The sequence below is a fragment of the Populus alba genome, chromosome 1 (genome assembly GCF_005239225.2).
Source record: "Populus alba chromosome 1, ASM523922v2, whole genome shotgun sequence".
In the NCBI taxonomy this organism is placed as follows: Eukaryota; Viridiplantae; Streptophyta; class Magnoliopsida; order Malpighiales; family Salicaceae; genus Populus; species Populus alba.
Window position 1 is genome coordinate 1,675,778 of NC_133284.1, and position 25,750 is coordinate 1,701,527.

General features: G+C 34.8%; 1 protein-coding gene, 1 long non-coding RNA gene and 1 pseudogene across 2 annotated transcripts; all 3 read left to right on the forward strand.

Moving 5' to 3' along the window:
• Nucleotides 1-11,376: 11,376 nt before the first annotated feature.
• On the forward strand, nt 11,377-14,562 carry LOC118061483 (ETHYLENE INSENSITIVE 3-like 3 protein). Its single transcript, XM_035074925.2, has 3 exons — nt 11,377-11,744; nt 12,290-14,080; nt 14,165-14,562. Exons 1-2 carry the CDS (start codon nt 11,710-11,712, stop codon nt 14,043-14,045), a joined length of 1,791 nt encoding a protein of 596 aa, XP_034930816.1. The 5' UTR covers nt 11,377-11,709; the 3' UTR covers nt 14,046-14,080; nt 14,165-14,562.
• A 5,910-nt stretch (nt 14,563-20,472) lies between these two features.
• LOC118061493 (ETHYLENE INSENSITIVE 3-like 3 protein) lies at nt 20,473-23,489 on the forward strand (annotated as a pseudogene).
• Nucleotides 23,490-23,671: 182 nt separating this feature from the next.
• On the forward strand, nt 23,672-25,416 carry LOC140955830 (uncharacterized). Its single transcript, XR_012170433.1, has 3 exons — nt 23,672-24,487; nt 24,623-24,657; nt 24,810-25,416. It is a non-coding gene; the product is annotated as an uncharacterized lncRNA (long non-coding RNA).
• The last annotated feature ends 334 nt before the right edge of the window (nt 25,417-25,750 follow it).

The window sequence follows — 25,750 nt, forward strand, 5'->3', positions numbered from 1 at the left end:
AGGTTACTTCTTGCAGCTTTCCAAATTTAATGCACCAGCTAATGGGAAACTTTAAGCATTAATACTGCTTGCACACCATTCTGTGATACAGCATACAAATGTCTTTGACAAGTAATTTAATTGAAAGTTTTTACAAGTCAAAAAGATGATAATAAGTATTTACTTTTCTTCGGCTAATCATTGGATAATTGATGTGACAATAAATTTATGATGCTTTTACAATTTTTAGATTTTTGTGATCATAACTTTTTTTATTTGATCACAGAAACGAAATAATAGTAATAAAAAAAGTGTTTAAAATATCATGATGAAACGAAACAATTAGGTGCACACGTTGCTTTCACTTTATTATTCAGCACTACAATGAATAAACCCATAAACCCATTTCATGAATAATTCTTTGTTTTCAAATATAAAGTTATTAAACTTCAATTAATCTTTGATTAGCTCTAAAATATAAATTATAAGTTAACAAGTTAATACATATTAGTAACAATAATATCTATTTAATTTTTTTAAAATTAAAAATATATTATTTTTGAAAAAATAATATTAAATTAGATTTGATAGAACATTGATTTATATCTTAAATCATACACAATTAATTTTAATTTTCATCTTATTTTTTTTATATCTAGCTTGAGCTAGTTCCCAATTCAATTTGCAAAGTTGTTTTTGAGTTTAACAACAATAACTAACATAGTTTTTTTTTTCTTTACATTTGCCTCGTATCATTCAAGTTTTGGCAAAGAAGTTTTGGTTTAGGTCATAAAAAAGTCCATTTAGTTTAAGATTTTACATGCAAATTCCGTCGCTGATAAATTTTTTAAAATAACACGTCATATCTAATCACATGTATTTTTAACAAGATATGAACTAAATTCATCTCTAAGAAATAAGCTATTTATTTTTACATAAGATTCCTTATTTATATATTTATATAGTGTTCATAATGAATTCAATGACTTGTTAACTTGAAGTTAGTTTAATCAAATTTTTATTTATTTATATATTTTTATTTAAAAAATATTATTTTAATAAAAATTAAAATAAGATTAACTTGCTAACTTAATTTCTAAACTGAGTTAAGTGTTTGTTTAGTGATCTAGGGTATTTTTGTAAAAAAAAATCAATTAAAAATACAACAAAATAGTACACTTTAAAATTTTTAAAAAAAATTTAAAATCACTGTATTAAAATTATTGAAAAGCATTTAAAAATGTTAATTTAATTTTTTTTAAATGAAAAATTATTTTAAAAACATTTTAAAAATCAATTTAAAAAAAAAAAAAAAACACTCCCTAAATCTTGAATTGGATTTCACAAGTATGATCCATTCACCAATTTTTTACATAAGAAAAGTATTACCTATTTTTATTTTTATTTTTGATTAGCAACGGGTTGTAGATTGTCTCGTCATGGAATGATCATCGTGTGGTACAGCTCAATCTACAGATCATACAAACCATAAACGACAATGGAGACATCATAAGATGCACCACTTTTCTTCGAAATTTCTTACCTGAATTCACAAATAGCTTGAAAAGAAGACTTAGTCCTTGAATTGGGAGGGTATTTTAGTCATATGATATTACTTCTGTCCTTTTATATTTTGACACGTTGAAGTTGTGGTGTGGATTCAGTTTCAGGATTGCCGACTTGTACTGAGGCTTGCAGTGTCGTTTCTTCTCAGCAGAAAGCACGAGCGCATTGGATGCTTTGAATATTCTACCAAAACACTTTACAGGTCATTTGAAAATATATAATAATAATAATAATAAAAAGTTATAAAAAGGGATAAATTGTGTAATTAGTGCAGGAAAAAAAAGAGCAAAGTAACAGGATGAAAAACTTTCGGTGAAATAGTATAGTTTGATGATGTCCCAGTTTATAAGCACAATATTTTAATAATCTTATGTTTTAGAACCGGAAAACTTGCTTAAATATTATTGTTGTGAACCGCAACATTAATTAGCAAATTTGCTTTGAAAAATGGCTTGATATTTTAGAGAAACACATGGATAATAGCTAAAATGGTAAGATAATTTTGGTTGATGTCTAAATTTGAAAAAATTTTGTGTTTTGAGCCTGAAAAAAGTTTCACAAAATCATAATTTTTTATTCATCTAAAATATAATTTATTTTATGATTTTAGAGAGATAAAAATTTTATAATTTTAACAAAATTGAATAGGGTTTTCTCTATATATAAACTATACTCAAAATTTTATCCCGCTTAAAAAAACCGCAGTAACCTCAATTAATAAATTTTAACAAAACTCAACAAATTTTCACATTTCATAACCACAAGTAGACTCATGATGCCAAAGAAAAAAAATACATTTTAAATTAATAAAAAAATAATATATCCTATCAAAAGCAACTGCAATCAATAACTTCTTATCATATCACTCATACAAATGTGTGTCATCAACACTAATGAGTGGTTTATAGTACTTGAAACCTTTATTAAAAGGTCTAAAATAACCAGAAAAACATGTCAAAAAATCATTATACTATTATCAAGATTTAATTTGTGCATCCAATCAATGACTGTTTCAAGATTTGATTCTTTTATTACTAACAACCTAGGTAATTTTTTTAAAAGATTTCTCATGTAAACTAAAAGGATGCTTAATGACCTTCTGTTTTGCGACTCATGCTTTGTCATATGAAAATTTATACTTGTAATGCAATTTTATTTCATCTTGTATGCTTGCAACCATCATTGAAAGCTTATTCATTACAAGGGTTGATATAGCATCAACAATAAAATTTACATCAAACTAATAATGTTTTATTATTACTATTATAAAAGTCAAAACACATGTGTGTGATCCATTTAACTTTGTTATCTCAAATAAATCTTATCTTTTATGATATCCTTCATGCAAATACTACTTGTATTGAGGTGTTTACACACATTGTAATTGAACAAATTTAGAGTTCAATCATTAGACTTGGTATTCAAGTGAATATGCCATATGTCATCTTTTAAAAACATTAACCAATTTATTTTTACTGTAAAATTTTTGTCAATAGGCTCAAAATAATCAAATATATGTTGATTAGCAAATAGATTGTCAAACATAGTATCATTTATCTTTTGCAGCAAATCAATTGACAATAAATTGTTTTTACCTCTACTAACTGAATTTGAAGGACCAATATAAGTTAGGACATACATAGATTTTGGTCGACTATTCACATATAACACCATCATGTTCAAACCATTTTGAGTGAAAGAGTCAATCATTATCTTAAGACTATCATTACACACAATTGGTACAAGATATTATTGATGTTCACAAATTGGACACCTCCAAATTATTTCAACATCAATATCATTAAAATTCCACCCAAGTTAGTAACAAATGATTCCTTTTATTTTTGTAAATGGCATGCCTAAATTATCATTTACAACAAACTGTTTGTAGGACTAGAAAAAAGATTGGGGTGGTGGCATTAACAATGATGGCAGTAATGATAACAAATAGAACAATCAATTTTTCTCACAAAAAGAACCAATGATGCTTACAGACCTCTAATAGGTTTGATCTTTGGTTGTTTTAAGGGTTAATTTGAAGGTGTTTGGTTGATTCTATAGAGCAAAAGTGAGGGCTTTGGTCGGTTTGGGAGAGAGAGTTGCAGATGTGCATTTGTTCTATGTTCTTCGATCTCTATTTAAATTTTAATTGATGTAGTTCAACAATGTCAAAGCGTGTTATTCTGCCAAAACTTTTTTATTGTTTGTTACTTTGCCATTTATTTTTTTATGTGCTAATTACATAATTTATCGTATAAAAACCCTATTTGAATTTTACTTTCCCTTAATACTTTTATAAATTAAATTTTCTATCATATAATTTACATATTCAATAACAATTTATATCCTCAACATTGCATTTTATTTGAACTTTTTTATTTGATCCAGGATGTAAAATGTAATTTATAAAAATATAAAGAGAGTGAAGTTCATATCAAACTATAAGAGGGTTTTTGTAATTATCCTTAATAAAAAAAATTATTTTTATTAATAAATTTAAGAAGAAAATTAATTTTGGATGGATGAGGTCCTTCTTATAGATAATTTGTTTAATTCCATTAAAAAAAATTAGTTTCAATGTGGAAAAAAGTTCATTATTATTAGATTAATTTAACTATATATTAAGTCATTTTTATTTAACAATAAAAAGATCGATACTCTTAAATAAAATGAAGTGTCAATCGATATTAAATTTATTTATTTTTTCTTATGACTTAAAATGAGAATCTGTCATTATCTTTTGTGGATTCCATAACTCAGCTTTCATTTTTGTAGCAACCCTTATAGGCTCTCCAGCACCAGCCCTTCCTGGATTCCCTAACGAGCTCCCTTCAATATTCAGCTTCCAGTGCCATCCTCGCCGAGGAAGCTTCCATGACGTGCCTCTCCTCCTCTACCTTCGTATTGTCTAGTTAAACATCAAAGGCAACTTTCCAGTCCCTATTGAGATTTCTAATCTGACGTATTTGACTAAGGACAGGAATTATTATGCTCTCAAACACAGCGGCATTCTTAGATTTCCAAAAAGTCCGGCAAACATTGGTGAATGTCCATCACCAATCATAGATACGAGAAGAGTCTGTGAAATTGAAATGCAGCCACTCCTCCAAGTTCCAACCAAAGAAGATAGCGTGCTCATTTTCATGGAAGAACTGCATGCAACCACACCTATTTGGCCCAGCAGCAATTACGAAGCAAGTGGATTACATCTCTGGACAGGCATTGATGCAGTGTATAGCGAAAGAAAAAACTACGGTTTATCGAGTCCCAAGATTACATCACTAAATTGTAAAATAAATCCATTTTGATATGTTCTGAAATCCAATATTACTTGAAACGATTAATTATTTTAAAAATAACTTACAAGCTATGAAAACGAGTTTGTTTGATAAAAATTACATATGAACACTAAGAATAGCTTGAACTTCTAGGTTGAAATAGTTTTTAAACAAACTGATTTAAGTTGATAAAACCTAAATCAAACAAAATTATGAAACCTAACTAAGAAAAGGGTTCAAAATTAACTAAAGAAAGAAAATAAAAAATAAAAAAATTCAGAAGCTTGTAGAATACATTGACCAAATTTCAGTCTAACAAAACGATTAAATTAAAAAAAAAATTTGTTAAAAACTACTTTAAGACGTCCACTCTTTTTTACATAAAGAGAAGGTAGCTAAATTGCGAGAGTTTCTTACCTCATTAGTGAGAAGACGATTCCAATAAGCTAACCAGATGAATAGCTTAAATTTATAAAAAAAAATAAAGAGAAAACAGTTCCGAAACTCTAGCTAAAAAGCATGATTTGTAAGCCAATCAATACTTCTAGTGACTTCTCCAAAAACATGATGAGTCTTAACCACCCAATTACGAGCTAGGAGGAGACAAGTGCCGGACAATTTTCTCAAATCAAGGCAATTTCAAATCTTTTTTCTCATAAATTATGTTTTCTTTCTTTTCAAAAGTCGTTTGAACTTTGAAATTTTCAAGAGAAAGCACGCGCGCTATGTAATGGGACAAACATTGGCTACAAGTACCATGTGCGCCCATGTACCCGTTTGGAATTTCTCAATAGTAGCAATAAGGAGGTGCAACAACGCCTAGCATTTTTATATTTTTGAACTACAACGTGATGATTTTTTTTTTTCTAGTATTTTGTTCAAATTGATTTAACCTATGCTGGCATTTTCATGTTGTTGGATTTAAATTTTCTCAAATCAAGGGATTATCAGGAATAATTTGGTTGGAAAAGACAAGAAATTCTTGTGTCATTTATAAATAAAAGAGGGAGAATGAGAGTTATCATCTATTATTTTAACCATTATGAATCCTAATTTGTTTTAAAATCTGGATAAGGGGATTAATTGCGTAAAAAAAAAGTATTAATTAGCACTTATAGTACACCTTATCTAAGTTATGCGATCAGTCCTATGAACCTTGCTAAAAGAGAAAAAAAATTGGATGTCATCTCTCATCAATCAAAAAATAAATAAAAATATATTTAGAATATATAAATAAAAATATAGTAAGTGAAAATAGGATGTTAAAGCGTCCAGAAAATGGTTAAAAATTGGTTGAGGAGGTTCAAAAATACAAAGATTGGAATTTGACAATATATCATTGACTGATGAGAGCCTAGTTGACAAAAAAAATTCAATTTGAGGAAGAAAAGTCTAAAATCAGATGTTTATGAAATCAATTAAATTTTATTAAAGGTTTAATTGAATTTATGGAGGGTTTAATTGAATTTATGGAGGGTTTAATTGCAAGAAAAATTGATTTTTAAGTGAATCAGAACTTTAATTGGAAGAGATTAAAGTTCTGATGTCAAATTATAATTTTTTAGAGTTGATTTAGTCAAATCAGGAGCTTAATTGCATAAGTATTGAAGTTTGATGGCCAAATAAAGACTTGATTGAAGAAATCCGAAACCAAGGACCAAACAAAAAAAGCACGAGAATAAAAGGAATGGTTTGAAAATTAACGCTTTGACGCCCTTTTCTTTTAAATGAAACAACACGTTTTGGTCAAAAAGATGTCGTTTCATATACTGTTCATGAGAGAGAGAGAGAGAGAGAGAGAGAGAAAGCGATGTCGTTTTAAACAACATCATGGGTCTTTTTCTTTCCCTGGACACTCAGAGGCAGGGGAAGAAGAAGGTTCTCTCCCCTGCAACTCCACTATCTCCCTCCCCACCTGTACAAATCCTGACATAGCCCACGCCCCTCACCTGCCACCATGATGAAGATTGGACAGGGAAGCCATGCCCTGTGGGCAGCTAAGGCAACTACGTAGAGATGCCTCAGCCCCTATACCCTGTCTTTAGGATTGGACAGAGACAGGGTAGCTACTCTCTCCTCCTGCTTATAAATACTGGGGAAGAGAGCAGCATAAGGAGGAATGTTTGGGGAGAGGGGGTGAAGAAAAAAGGAACGAAAACACAGAGAGGGAGGCGAGAGAAAAAAAATAAGAGAAATAATATAGAAGAGAAAACAAGGAATGACCAAAGAGAAATATTACAAAGAATGAGGGGATTTAACAAGGAAGAGAGGTTTCGAGAGGGAAAAAACAACATCACAGAGAAACTGAAACAACAAAGAAATGAAAAAAAAAAAAAACAGAGGAGAACAGAGAAAGAAAAGGGAAGAAGAAAGAAAGAAAAAGAACAAAAGGCAAACTAGAAAGTAGACGAAAAAAAAAAAAAAAAAAGACCAGAAAGAGAGACAAACGACGGGAAGGAAGAAAAACCAAGAAGAGCCAGCAGTCGAGAGGGAGAGAAGACATAGAGATAGGTGTCTTTGCACAAAGAAGAAGAACAATAACAGCTGCCACTGGGCTTCCCAACTGCCATCGCCACAAGCCACCGTCAGCTCAGCTCCCAAAACGCCTCCATTCCAAGTAATTCTCTCCCCCTCATCTCTATTTCTTCTCTCATCTTCTTGCATGCAGAACGTGCACTATGCATGTTTCTGCAAGCAAGGAAAAATAATTACTCGATTACTTTGCATAAGCATAGTAACTGTCTAATTATAATGGACTGGTTACTGTGCATGGAAACAATAACTAGTCCGAGTTGGATTATTAGCCCAGTCTATGCGGCTGGGCTGAGTCCAGCTCAATATAAGATAGTTTGTATTTTATTTTTGGGCTGATCTTGGCCCAATATCTTTTTGGGTCGGGTTTAGCCCGTTCCAAAAAAAAAATTAAAAATAAATATTTTTATAATTTTATAATTTTTTTGCATATTTTTCTACTGAATTTTTCTTAATATTGGTTTGTGTGTGTGTGTAGGAATTTTTCTTAATAGATTAAGATTTTCTGATATCCTTGCCTAGGAAGTTGATAATAGGCCTTTCCACACTTTTCATTTCTATTGCAGCTATGATGGTTGCCTTCTGTGCAGCTCTTCTAGTAATGTTAGATGGAATGATGGAGGTTACCGTTCCATTTGTTTTGCTTGCTTGTCTTCCATTCACTCTCTTCATGTTTTCCAATTTCCTCGACTGGTTGAGATCTTCATGTCAACATATGGACCAGGCATCTTCAAAAGGAAAATGAATCGCTTGTACTAAATTTAATTCTACTTGCTAGCTTTTGTTCACTTTGTTGAAGACTCTATAGCTGAAACAATGGGTCGATTGGCAAGGATTGCTGCTGCTGCTGCTTGATCTACCGTTTTAGTTCTTGCTGTTTGCTTTATTGTTCTAGCTGAAGATTTCCATCACCGTGTAAGTTCTTCAGGAGGTGTTCGCTACATTTTCCAGCTGCAAAACCGGTCTCTTCCACGTGATGAAGTCACCTGTGACATTGCACTTGACTGCACCAGACCATGGGATGAGTCTGAATTCCCTTATATTGATATGGGAGAGTCACATTGATCAAAATCTCACAGTAAAGAAATCCGAATCACTAAAGTTTAATAATTGTTAGAAGGAAAAATAAAATTATTCATGAACCTTTATGTTGGCAGAAGCGACACCAATAACACAGGAACACATAAAATTTGATGAATAAAAAGGATTGGGGATGTGGATTCTAAATTCACAAAAAAATAAGTTTATAACGATGTTTGTCTTCTTAGAGATTTATAAGATCTTTTAATAAGGTAGAAAACCTCACCTCTACTACAACAAAAAATAAAATTAAGAAAGCATAAAAAAAATTAACATAAAATCCGAATTAAAATAATAAATCTGAAAAAAACCTTTAAAATAACAAATTTGACCCAAACAATAATATTTAAACTTAATTTAGAGATATTCAATGAACAACAAAGTGATTCCACATTTGAAACTGTCTTTTAGAATCACATGAAAATATTTAAGTAGGATTTAATAGTCAAATCGCATATTATTTTAAGTTACAATTATGATTTGGTATGATCAAATATATTTTTGAGCCTAAACTTGTTTTATTGTTTTATAAAAATATATATTAGATCATTTATATAATCTATTTTCGATAAATTCACATTAAGTTATGATAAATCATCATAGTATTTACAATTCCGTCTACATCAAACTCATATAATAACTTAACTTTTAATTGAGAAGGTTTTGTATATATATATACAGAGAGTTTTAACTTTTAATCACTAAACACTCAAGAGTTCCAATCTCACCTGAGGGGGATCGATGTGATCCGGGCTACATCATCCTCCCAAAGTGCCTCAAGTGATCATGGCCGTTTATTGATCTATGAAATTTGTCAGCACTGGAGAAATGAAGAACCAATTCCAGAAGCTTGGAGACTCTTCAGAGAGCAATCTGATGTTAAAGTAGACCTTTCAGGTTGTCCAATGACAGCAGCATTGGAGAAGAAGGACTCGGGAAAAGTGACTCTAGCAAAGACATAGTATCAGACCTTTTGGGCCATTTTTGCTCAACCATTGCTGCAAACATTCCTTCCATACTTCTTGATGGGGTTGCTATCTTTGCTCCTCTAAACTGGATCCTTCTCGAATTAACCCATGAGCTTTAGCCACAGCAAAAATAAGATTGACCCACTAGTCATTTCCATCAAGTACGTAGTTCCCTCCTGCAGTTCTGAAAGCTTGCTTCCCCGTGCCCATGAAGACTCCTATCCTCCAAATCTGTTCTGTTTGGCCTTCTTTCTTTTTCCCCACGAGAATGATCTATTTGGCTACAACACAAGCTAATGCAGCTACAATTACTGAAGAAACCCAAACCAGAGGATGCAACCACTGCATTGCATTGCTTTCCTTAATTCAGACATAAAACTGGATCAAGGAGCCTACGTAGATAGCATGGGAGCAGCACTGAATCCAGAAATGGTGGAGATTAATTAAGAGAGGTGGCTGTGTGGGAAGAGAAGCTTTACTGTTTGGACATTTAAATGAAGGTGAAGGAGGGAAAGTTAAGTTTGGAAAATTAATACACGAGAGAAAGTGGATTTGTAGGGAGTAGAGAGCAATTGCCATGCCTGGTGTCAGATTAGAAATAGGAGGCAATCTTAGTGCTCTCTGCCTTGCAATGAAAGAAGAAATTGCTAGGTCTAGGCAAATGATTCATCATGCCTGCTGCTTGGGTCACTTAAACTGTGAAATAGCAGCTAGCTGCCCTAATTAACCTCCTTTAGAGCATATAGCTGCTCTTGTTCCAGTGAACTACCAGCATTAATTTAGAAAAGGAAAAGTATATTAATTGAAATGTGTGATGATTCCAGTCTTAAGCTAAGATGAAACCAAAATTGAAGTGGACTTCGAAAATGTATCACAATATAGTCAACGCTTGGAAAAGAGGAGGATCCAAAAGAAATTAATGGTAATCATGTAGAATTTGTGAGGTTGGCCAAAAAAATGATAATTCAGTGGCCAGTTCAGATAAAAGTGGGAAACACTGCCACGTAGGAAGACGGGATTTTCTATTCAGTTTCGATAAATTCAAGAGTAGTTATCATAGCATATATGAAAGGAAAAATAAGAACATCAAATCCAATTTAGGGTTCACTACTTGCTATAGTTGTAGGAATGATTAAATAAATAAATAAAAGTTTGAGTTATTGAATTACAAGTTAAATATATGGATTAGGAGTAAATTCAAATTAATTATTTTAGTTAAAACAATATTTAAAAAATAAACTCAAATTCAAATCAGATTTTAATTATATCAACCTGATTAATAAAATTTTAATACGGACTAATTTTAGTAGATTAATATCTTTTTTATTTTATGTTAAAGTCCCATTTAAATTAAATTTTTATCGTGATTTTTCCAAATTAATTGTACTAAGTTGAACAAAGTTTAATTTCCATACTACTAAGCTAACGAGTGTCCATGTACTTTGAGAATCAAATATGACATTCCAAAGAAGCCGTATGAGAATCTGATTCTTTAAAATTGATAAGGTCAAGTTAAATTTAGTATGGTATGATTTCTTTAAATAATTATTTTATATATTTCTTTATTATATATCTCACCCAAAGAAAACCTCTCCTTATCTTCCAAGAAAAAAAAAAAAAAGCAATAACTTGCAAATAAGGCATTTATTAATATTTTTCCTAGTCACCAGATTACAAATCATTTTTCTTGTGAAATTCTAGCAATCAATCTTTGATGGAAAGTTGTATGTTGAATTTTAAGTGATAAGAAAATCCATGACCCCTTCACAAGATCTTCTCTATGTTGAATTTCAACAACTCCACTTAATTTTACTTTTCATTTAAAAAAAAAAAAAACACCACTGACCATTAAATAACTTTTTCCTAATAAAGATATGGATGCAGGTGATTATAACCCAGAAAATGAGAAAATATGAGGTGTTTTTATTCAACTTGGCCTCCTTATGAGGCCGCCACTCAAAAACGTCATCAGCAACATCATCATCATCTCTCTCTCTCTATCTCAAAATCTCGATAGAGACCCAACCAAAATCTCTCTCTGTAATATATTTTATTGTAAATTATCGTGATTGTGCATTGAATTTAGTAAAAACTGCTTTACTTTATTATTTTTCCGGCAAAAAAACCCTTATTGGGTTTATTTCTTTGCGCCTTTTCTTCCTCTGGGTTCATCTCTATCTCTCATATAGGACTCGGTGTCTTCTTCTCTAACCCAACAAAAATAGAGAGAAGGGTTTCAGAACTTGAGACCAAATTGCTTGTTTGGTTGATTTGAGGTTCAAAGTCTTGTTTTTTTATCAAATTTGATGGGTGAATTGGAAGAGATTGGAGCTGATATTTGGTAAGATTTTTTTTAAAAAAAGTTATGATATTTTTGTTATGTGGTTCAAAAAGTTTGATTTTTTTGGATTTTTATGTGTTGTGTTAATTGATGTCTCATTGAAAGATGGTTTATTTTTTTGCTGAATTAGTTTTGTGGGGTCTCTTTGGTTTGATTGTAAATGCATGAGATTTGAGTTGGTTTGAGGTTTTTTAATGGTTTTAAAATAGAATAGTGTTAGTGTAAAGGGAAGGTTGTTATTTCGGCAGAATTATTGTGTTTTTAAATTTTATAAGTTCTTATCTTTTGTTTGGTTCCTGAGAAACGAAATTGTGTATGGAAAAGAGTTCAGCCGTTGAGTGTTAGATTTCAAATCTGAAGCTTACCTTTCCCTGATCGTAATATAACTAGTTTTCTTAGATTGGGTGATATATTCCTTATCTTTGTTTTGAGACAGTAACATGCTACTTTGTGATTTTCAAAAGTTTAGTTGGTGTATCTCTTAATGATTCTCTTGATAGAAGATTGAGCACTGTTTAATGTTCGATGACTGATGTTTCTGACAGCTCGGACCTAGAAGCTGATGATATAAGGTGTGACACTATTGCGGAGAAAGATGTCACTGATGAAGAAATTGAAGCAGAAGATTTGGAGAGGCGAATGTGGAAGGATCGTATCAAACTCAAAAGGCTTAAAGAAAAACAGAAGCTTGCAGCACAACAAGCTGCAGAGAAGCAAAAGCCCAAGCAGACTTCAGATCAGGCTCGGAGGAAGAAAATGTCGAGAGCCCAAGATGGGATTCTTAAGTATATGTTGAAGCTGATGGAAGTTTGCAAAGCACGTGGATTTGTGTATGGGATTATTCCTGAGAAGGGTAAGCCAGTAAGTGGTTCATCTGATAATATAAGAGCTTGGTGGAAAGAAAAGGTGAGGTTCGATAAGAACGGGCCAGCAGCCATAGCAAAGTATGAAGCAGAGTGTTTGGCCATGGGTGAGGCAGAGAACAGTAAAAATGGGAACTCTCAAAGTGCTCTTCAAGATCTTCAAGATGCAACTTTAGGGTCTCTTTTGTCTTCTTTGATGCAACACTGTGATCCCCCCCAAAGGAAGTACCCATTGGAGAAGGGAGTTCCACCACCTTGGTGGCCAATGGGAAATGAAGATTGGTGGGTAAAATTAGGACTATCCCAAGGCCAGAGCCCTCCTTATAAGAAACCACATGATTTGAAGAAGATGTGGAAAGTTGGGGTATTAACAGCTGTAATAAAGCACATGTCACCTGATATTCCAAAAATTAGAAGGCATGTGCGTCAATCAAAATGCTTACAGGATAAGATGACCGCAAAGGAGAGTGCAATTTGGTTAGGGGTGTTGAGTCAAGAGGAATCTCTCATTCGGCAACCAAGCAGTGACAATGGAACATCTGGTGTAACTGAAACTCCTCAAGGTGGACATGGCCAAAAGAAGAAACGTGCCATTAGTAGTGATAGTGATTATGATGTTGATGGTGCTGATGATGGTGTGGGTTCAGTTTCATCTAAAGATAATAGGAGAAATCAATCAATGGATGTGGAGCCATTAAACAGTCGAGATGATGCTACCAATCCTGTCCAAGATAAGGAGCTAGGGAAAAAGCAACCAAGGAGAAAAAGGCCCCGTGTGAGGTCAAGTCATGCTGATCAACATCCTCAACCACAGCTGAATGATGATCATTTGGGTGTTGAGAGGACGAGTACTTTGCCTGATATAAATCACACTGATTTACAGCCAGTTGAATATCAGATGCATGACACTCGACATGAAAATTTTACCTCTTCAACTTTAAGGCCTCTGGAGAATGGTTTTGTGGGTGAATCCAACCTACCCCAATCTGACTTTAACTACTATGCTGGTGTTCCTTCTGCCAATGTCAATTCTACGGAGAAAATTTATGCAGACAAAGGGCCTGCCTTTTATCCATTGGGCCAGAATTCAGTGCTGCACCATGAGACTACTTATAGTAATTTCTATAATCCATCACTTGATTATGGGACAAATCATGATAGGCAGCCTTCTCAGATGACAATGAGCATCAGGCAAGAGGATGACAGATTCCATATACCAGCACCGCAAGGAAATGGAAATGACTTGACTGGAGGAGAACCACATCATCTTATCAAAGATACATTTCCCACTGAGCAAGATGGAGCTGTTGATAGGCAATTTGAATTTGACTTGCCAGATTTTGCAATTAACAGCCCATTCCTTGAAATGAGTTCGTTTTCATTGGATGACTTATTTGTTGATCCTGAGGATGAATTGATCCAATGCTTTGGTGCATAGTTTCAGAAAGCTGACACAGCTGATACTTTCAGATTGTAAGTGACATCTCTTTCTAATCTACTGGCCAAATTTATTTGTCTTGCATATAACTAAGTCTTCTCGATCTTATTATGATCCAGGGACAGGTGAAAAGCTCAAAACTGCAGCGCAACCATTTCTGACTTGGTTAAAGGACTTCCTCTATCAATTAGAGGTGCTGCCTTTACAGTTGTTATTGTTTGTGCATTTCAAGGCAGTAAGTTATACACCTAATTATTTTCACAACTCAATGATTTAACAAGAAAAATGAGGGGAGGCAGTTTTTCTTTTCTCTTTTCCTTTTTCTTTTTTTTAATGGTCAGGCACAGTCTTTCTCAATGAGGATAATTATGTAGGAATTCATGTAAATGATTCTTTGTGTTAGATGGGGCAATTAACAAAATTCTTATCACCTTTCAGCAGGATACTTCTTAGCATATCTGCGAATTGCACCTTCCCTTTTCCATATCTGCTAATGGCACCTTCCCTTTTCCATGCCTGTATATTCTTTGATTTATATCTCTTTATCGTATTTACTCCTTTGGATGAATTATTCTATTGGAACATATCTATTTATCCTATTGATAAGCTGTGCTGTGTTAGATAGAGGCTCTCATCTATTGATAATAACAATGATTACTTGGAATGGAAAAGCTAAGGAATACAAATAATTGGAACTCTTGAAGAAAAAAGGCAATAATGATGATTAGATTGATGATTGTGTAGAAGAAAGCCTTGAATGATTTTAAGGTAATTTTAAACATATTTATAGGTGGTACCTAGTCGTCTGGTTTATTCCAGTTTTGACCTGGATGATCAGTGGACACATCATATTGTCCTTCAGTGAGTCCCCATTTACTTATGTGTCCCTCTGCCTCTGCAATGGACACCAGAGTCTGGTTCTTACTCTCAGAGTATCTTAGTTCAGGCACACTTGTTAAGCTGAACATAGGTAGCTGGACATGAGTCCAGGGTTGTAATTGCATGGATGAACCTTTTCAATAAGCTATGAACTAATGCATTTACGATTATTTTTTAAAACCGAGATTGATGCTGTGATGTTCAAGTCCATTTGCAATCCAACGAACAATTCAAGTGACTAACCACAGGAGGTGGTACTTGTATACTTAAGAGGTTTAAGGTTGATTTTTATTTTATTTTTTCAATTTGTGGAGTGTGGAAGTCATACATCTCTAGATTTAGAGTTTGGTTTTTATCAAAATTAGTTGAATTTATCTTGCAACAAGCAAGGATTTTCTTGGAGGGAAAAACAGTTTTTAAGTGTCAAATGCTCTAAACAACGCGTAAGGCATCCACAATTTGATACTTGTCTCCGGATTAACACCCAAAATAGTTCAAAATGAAAGCCTAAGTCAAGCTTCGAATTGCTAGGTCACTGGATGGATCCACGGAACAGGTTTAATTATTGAGGAACAGTTTTAATTATTGAGGTTGTTTGACTGTGATAGAGATTATTTTTAAATTATATTTTGATATTAACGTATCATCTTAAAATATTAAAAAAAAAATAATTTTAACAAAGGTTGAAACTCAATTCGAAATACACGGAACGCAATCACTATTCTACCCCTCGTTATTTACGACTTCTACCTAAAGTTAATTGGTATATTTCATAGCTTAGTGAGGTTACAGAAGTCCATAAATCAAGAAACATATTTTCAGAAATATCAAGAACCTCTAAGAAGAGGGTTATTTTACCCGTGCTATGAAGAGGGTAAAAATGCCCTCTTGTATATTTCACCTCTCTGTCACTTCCAGCGACCCTTTGTTTCTGTTGGCGAGTTCAAGACAATCAAATGGTTCCAAAAGAATAAAAGAGACACATTTATAAACGCCCATTTACTAGTTTGGCTGATTTGAGGTTCAAAGCTTAGTTTTTGATCAAGTCTGATGGGTAGCTGATATTTGGTAAGTTTTTTTTCAAAGTTTTGATGACGCGGGACAACACGTAAAAAGAATTAAAGCAAGAAAAGAAAGAAGCTTTAGAAAAAGAAAGAAGCTAAGAAGAAGAGGAGGAGAGGGGTTGGAGATATGCAAATTCTGCAATTTTTCATTAATCATCAAAAGTCCCTTTAACATTTAGAAAAGTAGGGTATTTATACTAAAACCCTAACTTGAATAAGCAATTGGGCTTATGGCCCATTAAATAAAATATCCAACATTAATTAAATCAAGCCCAACAAATAAAGCTAAATTAATAAAACTCAACTGAAAGTCCATATAAATTAAACCCAAAAACATAAGTTAAAGCCCAATTTCTCAATGGTTTGGGCTATCCTCCATCGTCTATGATCATACGCGTGCGTAAATAGTGTTTTCGGTTCGGTGTCCCCATCAATTCTCCCGGGGTTGGAAGAACTCGACCCCGTCGAGTATAGGTTAAGGCAGCTCCGATAATGCTCTCAAAGATAAGGATCAAACTGTTGTGATGTCTCTCTGATAATCCAAGTATATTATGAATCTGGTCGTCGAGTCCATATACTGGGATTTGCTGAAGTTCACCATCCCTGGTAAAAACAACTTGTGCATTCAAAGTAGCATTAATATGTTCCTTTTGTGCCAAAGATATGGATAATGAGGTAGGAGTATCAAAAGGAGCATCAAGGGTAGGCTGTATTTTATAAATACTGAGGTCTTTCATGTTCAAAGTAGAGTTAATATCAAAGTTTAATGGCAATTTAATGACATAATTATTTGATGTAATCATTTGCAACACTTTGAATGGTCTAGCACTACTTACTTGCAATTTATGATCGGTTTCCAAAGGACACCGTTCAGGTCTAATCTGTATCATGAAATAATCTCCAACATTAAGTGCATTATGATATTTAAGTAAATCAGCTCGAAATTTGTATTGTTCATTACTTGCTTGAATTTGTTTCATGATCTCAATATGCAAATTATGAACCCTACATGGTAATGACTCAACTGACTTAGACATCCTATCATGAGGAGATATGTGAAGGTGTTCTATAGGCTTCTCAGGTTTGTAACTATGAACACTAAATGATTGAGGGTGTGGAATGAGACAAACATTATTTGAAACCTGTGTAGACATGGTATGGACACAATCAAGTAAACTAGGATTATCTTCATCTTCCTCATCACGTGCATGTGGTAAGGGGTCAAAAAGCTCAACATGTTGCTCTAAACTTATGATGTGTTGGACACCAAGCATATGGGGTGAGGAATCAGATAATTCAGGAGAACTAATATCATGAGACTCTTCTAAGACCATACTTATCTCTATAGGTGATTCCACTGAAGAGTTTCCTAAAACTTCCTCTACCATTAAAGCAGACATATCAGACTCTTTCTTAACCTCATTCTCAAGCTCATTGGGACTTATTGTGTTGGGTCCCTCTTCTTGCACATCCTCGTCATCTAGGTCACTAAAATCCTCAAGATTAGGCTCATACACTTCAACACTACAATATTCCTCTTTACCTATATCCCTAAATTTTTGGATGACTAAAGGTTTAGAGGTACAATTTAAAGAGATATGACCAAAACCTAGACAATTAGTACACTTAACCATTAAACTCACTTTAGACACCTCATTAACAACTCGTTTGCCTTCATCTTTCTTGTAAGGTTGTGAGTTACTAGGATTAGGTCTGTGGGGTGGAGCAACTAACAAAGAATCACTACTTCTGAATTGGGACCTAATAGGGATACTATAAGAGTCCTGACGATTTTTCCGTTGATCCTTTGTGACCAACTTGTAGTCTTTAGTTAAGGTATAAGCTTGGTCAAGGGTAGATACACCTTGAAATACAACTTCTCTTCTAAGATCATCATTTAAGCCTCTACAAAATCTACGCAAAGTCATGGCTTCATTCTCTCTTATGGCACATCTAATCATGTAATCATTAAATTGCGTTATATACTCATTGATAGACTTATTCCCTTGTCTTAGATTGTTCCATTGGTCTAAGAGTTTATTCCTATAAGACTGGGGTAGGTACTTTTCCTGAAGTTTTTGTTTCATTTTGATCCAATCAGTTATAGGAGGTTTACCTCTCATCTCTAAACAATCCTCAACATCTCTCCAATAAATTTTGGCTTTATCAATGAGTTTCATCTTAGCAAATCTAACTCTCTTATTATCAGACAAATTATGCCACTCAAAGAATTGATCCATATCACGAATCCACATATCAAATATCCAAGGGTCATGACGACCGTCAAAAGTGGGGGCTTCTATTTTGTTAGGACTCAAGACTCGCTCATCAAAGTCATCGTGTTTAGAGTAACCTAAATGATGGTCATATTGGTGTCGCTCAGAGTGATCTTGTCCATAATGATTATTCTTGTGATATTTATCGGTCTTTGAGTGCCTTATTCGAAAACTCTCTCAGGGCTCAATTCTTCTAAACATGTTGATCACCTAAGTTTGCAGTTCCCTTGAAATGATCATAAGAGTATCACTAAAGGTTGAGTCTACAGTAGGTGTAAACTTAAGCTTAGACACTAGTTGATCGTGACATAAATGCATGCAATACTAACTTATAAAAGGAATTGAGATCACAAATGGTTCTTGCATGTAAAATCACAATACAAAAAATAAAGCTAATTTTTTTTTTTTTTTAAATGTGGAGATTAATCAAGAACAAATTACACTAATAAAATTATAAGCATGTAATACTAGATTCTTAAGTGTAAATGATTAATCAAACACGATGTCACAAGTAAGAACTCATAATTATTAAATAGAATAAGATATTAGCTATTACTGATGAAAGAGGTTGATGAACAAAAATTAACAATTAAAATGCTAGGTGAGATTTTTTTTTTTTTTAGCACAAAAGTAATATTAATGATAACTTTGAATACTAAGTGCAATACCAAAAAGATAAAATCAACAAACCAAAAATAGAGTAATTTACCGACCAAGATTCAAATTGTTGAATTCGATCGCGGATGGACCTCAGATGACATGGCAATTGGGGTGATGTGGAGGGGCCTGCTTATGTGGTGGACAGTGATGTGGCTGCCCATGCTGATGTGGGGATGTGCTGACGAGGTAGCTGACGTGTCAGTCAACGCTGACGTGTCAGTCAACGCTGACGTGGCAGGCCTGATGACATGGCAGCTGGCGTGTCTAGGTTAATTAAAGTTCAGCGTCTGTTTCTTTCTTCCTTGGCTTCCGCGACCTGTTGTCGCTGGCCTCTATGACCTGTTGTCGTTGCTATCGGCGGCGGCGCAGGAAGCCCGCTGGTTCTGATGGGTCTGGCGGTGCAAGGGAAGAGGCGGTGGTGTCTGTGGTGGTTGCGGCTGCTCCGGGTTGTTAAGGCAGTGAATCGGCGTGTCCTTTTGATCGTTGGCTGTGACCGGCGCTGATGTTGAATGGCCGATCACTCTGTGGGATTGATGTGCAGGTATACCGGTGGTTGCGGCTGTTGTTGTCTGGGTTGGCTGGTGCAGTGACGTGGGCTACGATTATTGTAACCCACCGATCTGCCTCTGCTGATGGAGGCTGAGGTGCTGCGGACGGTGGCAGATGGAGATCTACTGCGTGGTCTTTGTTGTGGTGAACCACCAGTCGACGCTGGCTGTGATGGATGGGTGGCTGCGTCTGGTGGTCTGTGTTGTTGATTTCGTTGCTGAAATCGGAGTCTATTGTGGAGGCGCCGCTGCAATGATTTGGCGTGACGGCAAGTGGCGTGGAGAGTGGCCTGCTGTCGGAAAATCTCTCGCCGTGGGTTCTATAGAGAGCTGTCGTGGGTTGGTTGTTGCTGGAGACGCCCGATCTGCCCTCTGGCGAAGGTGGAGGAGATGAACAGTACCAACCGATGAACAGTAACTTTTGAACAGTGAACAGACGGTTCTTGAGCAGGGAACTCTTTTTTTTTTTTCTTGTAATCAAAACAGTGGATGTTTTTTTTTTTTTTTTTTTTTTTTCAGGTTAATCTAGGGTTAAACATAACACATAGATCGATTAATTGTAAGAACAATTAAAAGCCGTGCTCTGATACCAAATTTGACGCGGGACAACACGTAAAAAGAATTAAAGCAAGAAAAGAAAGAAGCTTTAGAAAAAGAAAGAAGCTAAGAAGAAGAGGAGGAGAGGGGTTGGAGATATGCAAATTCTGCAATTTTTCATTAATCATCAAAAGTCCCTTTAACATTTAGAAAAGTAGGGTATTTATACTAAAACCCTAACTTGAATAAGCAATTGGGCTTATGGCCCATTAAATAAAATATCCAACATTAATTAAATCAAGCCCAACAAATAAAGCTAAATTAATAAAACTCAACTGAAAGTCCATATAAATTAAACCCAAAAACATAAGTTAAAGCCCAATTTCTCAATGGTTTGGGCTATCCTCCATCGTCTATGATCATACGCGTGCGTAAATAGTGTTTTCGGTTCGGTGTCCTCAATTCGAAATACACGGAACGCAATCACTATTCTACCCCTCGTTATTTACGACTTCTACCTAAAGTTAATTGGTATATTTCATAGCTTAGTGAGGTTACAGAAGTCCATAAATCAAGAAACATATTTTCAGAAATATCAAGAACCTCTAAGAAGAGGGTTATTTTACCCGTGCTATGAAGAGGGTAAAAATGCCCTCTTGTATATTTCACCTCTCTGTCACTTCCAGCGACCCTTTGTTTCTGTTGGCGAGTTCAAGACAATCAAATGGTTCCAAAAGAATAAAAGAGACACATTTATAAACGCCCATTTACTAGTTTGGCTGATTTGAGGTTCAAAGCTTAGTTTTTGATCAAGTCTGATGGGTAGCTGATATTTGGTAAGTTTTTTTTCAAAGTTTTGATCTTTTTCTTGTGTTCTACAGAAAGTTTAGTGTTTGGATGTTCTTGCGTTGTATTACTTGCTACCTGTTTATTCTTGAATTAGACTTGAGGGAATATTTTGTTCGGAGAATTTTAGCTGGTTTTTGAATGATTTTGAGAAGTGGGTAGATTTTGGAATGCAACATAGAATTTTGGTTTTCATTTGGTGGAAATTCTATCTATTGTTTACTAAACTTGAGATTATGAGGAGAGTAGAGGGATAGTTTCTTTTTGGCAGAATTTTTCGGTGTTTTTGTGATTTTGTTTGTTTGGTTGCTGGGAAAACATTGGTAAAGAAAAGAATTCATGTTCGGAGTATTAGCTTTTTGGTTTTTTTAGATTAAAATATCCAATTTGATCTATCTGTGAGCCTAAAATAACCATTTAGCACGGTTTAGATGAGTAATTTTGTTTCCCTGTTTTGAGAGCAAAACAGCTACTTTGTGATGATCAAATGTTATTTGTCAAGTTTCTTATGAAGTCTGATGGTAGCCACGTGGTTGAGCTATTGTAGTATAATCAGCTGGACATAGGAGCACCTTCTGATGCTCCATGATTCTTTGACTGACAGCTTAGACATTGAAGTTGATGACATAAGGTGCGAGAATATTGCTGAGAAAGATGTTAGTAATGAAGAAATTGGAGCAGAAGATTTGGATAGAAGGATGTGGAAGGATCATGTCAAACTCAAAAGGATTAAGGAAAGACAGAAGCTTGCTGTGCAACTAGCAGAGAAGCAAAAGCTGAAGCGGACCTATGATCTCGCTAGGAGGAAGAAAATGTCGAGAGCCCAGGATGGAATTCTCAAGTATATGTTGAAGTTAATGGAAGTGTGCAAAGCACGTGGATTTGTGTATGGAATCATTCCAGAGAAGGGCAAGCCAGTAAGTGGTGCATCTGATAACATAAGAGCTTGGTGGAAAGAAAAGGTGAAATTCGATAAGAATGGGCCAGCAGCCATAGCAAAGTATGAAGCTGAGTGTTCTGCTATGGGCGATTTAAATGAGAGTAGAAATAGGAGCTCCCAAAGTGTTCTTGAAGACCTGCAAGATGCAACTTTAGGATCTCTTGTCTTCTTTGATTCAGCATTGCAATCCCCCTCAAAGGAAGCATCCATTGGAGAAAAAGGTTCCACCACCTTGGTGGCCAACTGGAAATGAAGATTGGTGGCTAAAACTAGGACTACCCCAAGCTCAGAGTCCTCCTTTCAAGAAACCTCACGATTTGAAGAAGATGTGGAAAGTCGGGGTGTTGACTGCTGTAATAAAGGAAAATCAGGTGGCATGTCCATCAGTCAAAGTGCTTACAGGATAAGATGACAGCGAAGGAGTGTGCAATTTGGCTGGGATTGTTGAGTCTACAGGAATCCCTCATTGGGAAACCTAGCATTGATACTGACACATCTGTCATAATTGAAAGACCTCAAGGTGGCCATGGTCAAATAAAGAATCCTGCTATTAGTTGTGATAGTGATTATGATGCTGATGATGGTGTGGGTTCTGTTTCATCAAAAGATAATAGGAGAAATCAACTGATGGATGTTGAGCCATTGAAGAATCAAAATCATGTCCAAGATACCGAGCTAGGGGAAAGGCTGATGAACAGCTTGTACTGCCTCTGAATGATAATTATGGAGCTGTGCAGAGAAACACGTTGTCTGATACAGATCACACTGATTTACAGCCAGTTGAATATCATCAGATGCATGAAACCAAGCAGGCCAGCTTTACAACTATAGCTTCGAGGCCTCTGAAGAGAGATCTTTCTGGTTAGTCCAACCTATCCCCATCTGACTTTAGTTACATTTCTGCCATTCCCTTTGCCAATGTCAATTCCGCACACAGAATTTATGCTGATGCAGGGCCTGTCTCTTGTTCTTCCCAACAAAATCCAGAGTTGCATCACAAAACTATCCATAGTACTTTCGATGATCCATCTCTTGATTGTGGGACTAATCATGATGGCCAGCATTCTCAGGTGAGAACGGACATTCATCGAGAGAATGACAGGTTCCTTATACCATCACCACATAGGAATGAAAATGAGATGACTGGAGGACAATCGCATCGTCTTGCCAAAGATACACCTCCCACCGAGCAAGACAAGTCTGTCGATAAACTTGAGTCTGCTGACATGGAAGATTTTGCTGCAACTAGCAGCCCATTTCTTGACTTGTATTTGTTCGACTTCGACATTTCTGTTGATGATTCCATCCCTTACCTTGTTTCCTAGTTTTGCAAAGTGATACTTGAGATCATAGATTGTATGTGACATTTCTCCCTCATCGGCAGGCCAGATTACTGTCGCAGAAGTTTCAACGCTCAGAGTCTCCTCTTTCCCTTACTATGATTTAGGGGCTCCAAAAATGCAGATTCGTTCCTCCTTGGTGAAGATCATGACATAGGATTAGCAAAAATTAAAGCAAGCAAAGAACATAACATAGGATCGACCTTCTTTTACAAAAAAAAAGTGTCCCTCCTTTCATAAATTCTCATTCCATCTATATTTGATCATGGATTCCATTAAAACAGTACCAAGTTTGTACCTTATTTTAACAGCAACTAACTAGCCTTTGATTTCATTTTCAAAACCCTCGTTGATGATCTCTTATATTGAATGTGAAAGTATTTGATTCATATATATTTGGAGACCAGCAGGGGAGTTATTTCATAAGTGATACCGACACTTACCAATGCAGGGGAGTTATTTCATAAGTGATACCGACACTTACCAATAGGATGAATGGCATGCTTCTTAAACTCATGCTTCTGTTGATGAATGGCCGACTAAGAAAACTTCCGATCTAGAACTAGAAATTGATCTGAAACTTGATCTTACATTTCAAGTTAAACAAAAAAAACAAGCTAAACTCATGCCAGTAAAATAGGCTGAATAAAAAAATATATTTTTAGTAATTTAATCAAACCTGAAAAATTATTTTATAAAAAAAAATAAGAAAATCACTCGGATTGATTCAATAACCCGCAAGTTTAGTCCGCCTTTAAGCCGGGTTCGGTGACTATGGCATGAGTTGCCCTCTCCAAACGACACAGACATCATCTCACCACGTGGCATCCAGCTCTCTCGCCGCCAGTTTACGTACCAGGTAGGATGTTTGTCTTGATATGTGCCAACTGTAGAAACCTACGAAACGTCCTGAATCATCCTTGTAACTGGGTCACTTAATCGTATAGACAATCTTACCCCCGGACCTTTACTACTTTAACCGCTGGTCATTAGTAAATCTCATACCCTTTTAAGGGTTATAGAAGTCCATAAATATCATTATATTTACACCCTGTAAAATAGTATACTGGTTTTGAATTTTGACCTTTAACACAAAGGCCATGTAAAAGAAAGCTTTGCTGCATACTTTGTTTTGATCTATCTTCAAAACCCTTTTCCTTTCTTTGTCTTGATAGCTTGCTTTGGTTAAGAAGATACAAAAAAAAAAAAAAAAGAATCTTTCTTTCTTCTCCAAAGAGTTAGAGCCGGCAAAATGGCATTTGGAGATGGTCTCTCAAGGTTTTCATCAATCTCCATTGCTTTGATCATCTTGACCTTTGTTTTGATGGCACTAGTCCATTCCTCTCGTTCCTGTAAGTTCAAAATCATTCCCTTCTTTCTGTCTCTTGTTCAAGTTCGAATCCTTTGTGTTTGTTTAGCTAGTTTTATTATACGGTTTACTAATATGGCATGTAATCTCATCATGTTTGCAATGCATGAAACAACAGTAGCAGCAGGAAATAGAGCCAGAGCTTCAGAACAGGTAATGCAAAAAGATGCCACCTTTTTCACCAATCCAATCCTTAAAGGAGAAAACTTTTATGTCTTTCTTGGGTTTTCAAGCTTGTTCCTTTGATGGGTTTTCTCTTTGGTCCCCTTTTCTTAAACTTCTTCTTCTTTGGCTCTTAAACACAGGATATTCATCAAAGTTATAAGATCACAAGAATGGGGAAGGGAGCATCAAGTTTAGTCACAGATGAGGAGTCAGAGAGACAAGTACCAACTGGACCAGACCCTCTTCACCACAACAACAACCCGACTACAAGACCATGATGCATGATACTAACAGCCTCTCTTAAAACGCCTTTTAATGGATCTTCTGTCACCAAAATGGAGGGCTTCTCACCACTCGTGTCTCTTCTTCCACTCTTGATGTGATTACCAGAAAGGTCATGGAAAATGGATGTTTAAACATTAATTAATTTTAGTTAACACATGAACGATTAGTTTTCTAATTAATGATCTTTGAGCTAATGTTGATTGTGAATTTATGATTGATTCTGTTTTTATCCAGAAAATTAGAGAAGACAAGAAATTGAGGCATAAATAGGTACACAAATTATTTTGCATTTGTAGCTGTAGCTGTCTTCGTACGATTCAGATGTTGTTCCCTGCTTGCCTTCGACAATGGACATGGTAGGGTTATTAATATTGTCTCATGTGTTTTTGATGGTCTCCGACGTGTACATGGAAATTTTGATATCAATGCTATTAAATTCGTCACTATATATGATCCGGCAAAGATTTATATTACAAGTTCAGTGGTGAGTAAATCAAAACAGCATTAGTTTTTTAAAAAAATCATAATAATTTTTAAAAGTATATTGAGTTTTGACCTAATGTAATTGATTTTGTTTTTACACTGCTTAGATCAAGCATGAGTCGGAGTTTTTGACTTTTGATTCTTAGAATATTTTATTGAATACACTAATATATATAAATATGGATATGAACATGAAAATTGATATCAATATCAGACCATCCTAATAATACAGGAGCTAATTACGGGATTTACGTGACCTTGTAAGAGAATGTGTATGATCGATTGTATAGCCCATAGTTTTGGGGATGTTTTT

Excerpts from the sequence above, each read along its gene's own strand:
- LOC118061483 (XM_035074925.2), top strand. The coding sequence starts at position 11,710 with ATGGGTGAATTGGAAGAGATTGGAGCTGATATTTG. Across the intron at positions 11,745-12,289 it reads GAGATTGGAGCTGATATTTG|CTCGGACCTAGAAGCTGATG; the intron begins GTAAGATTTTTT and ends TGTTTCTGACAG.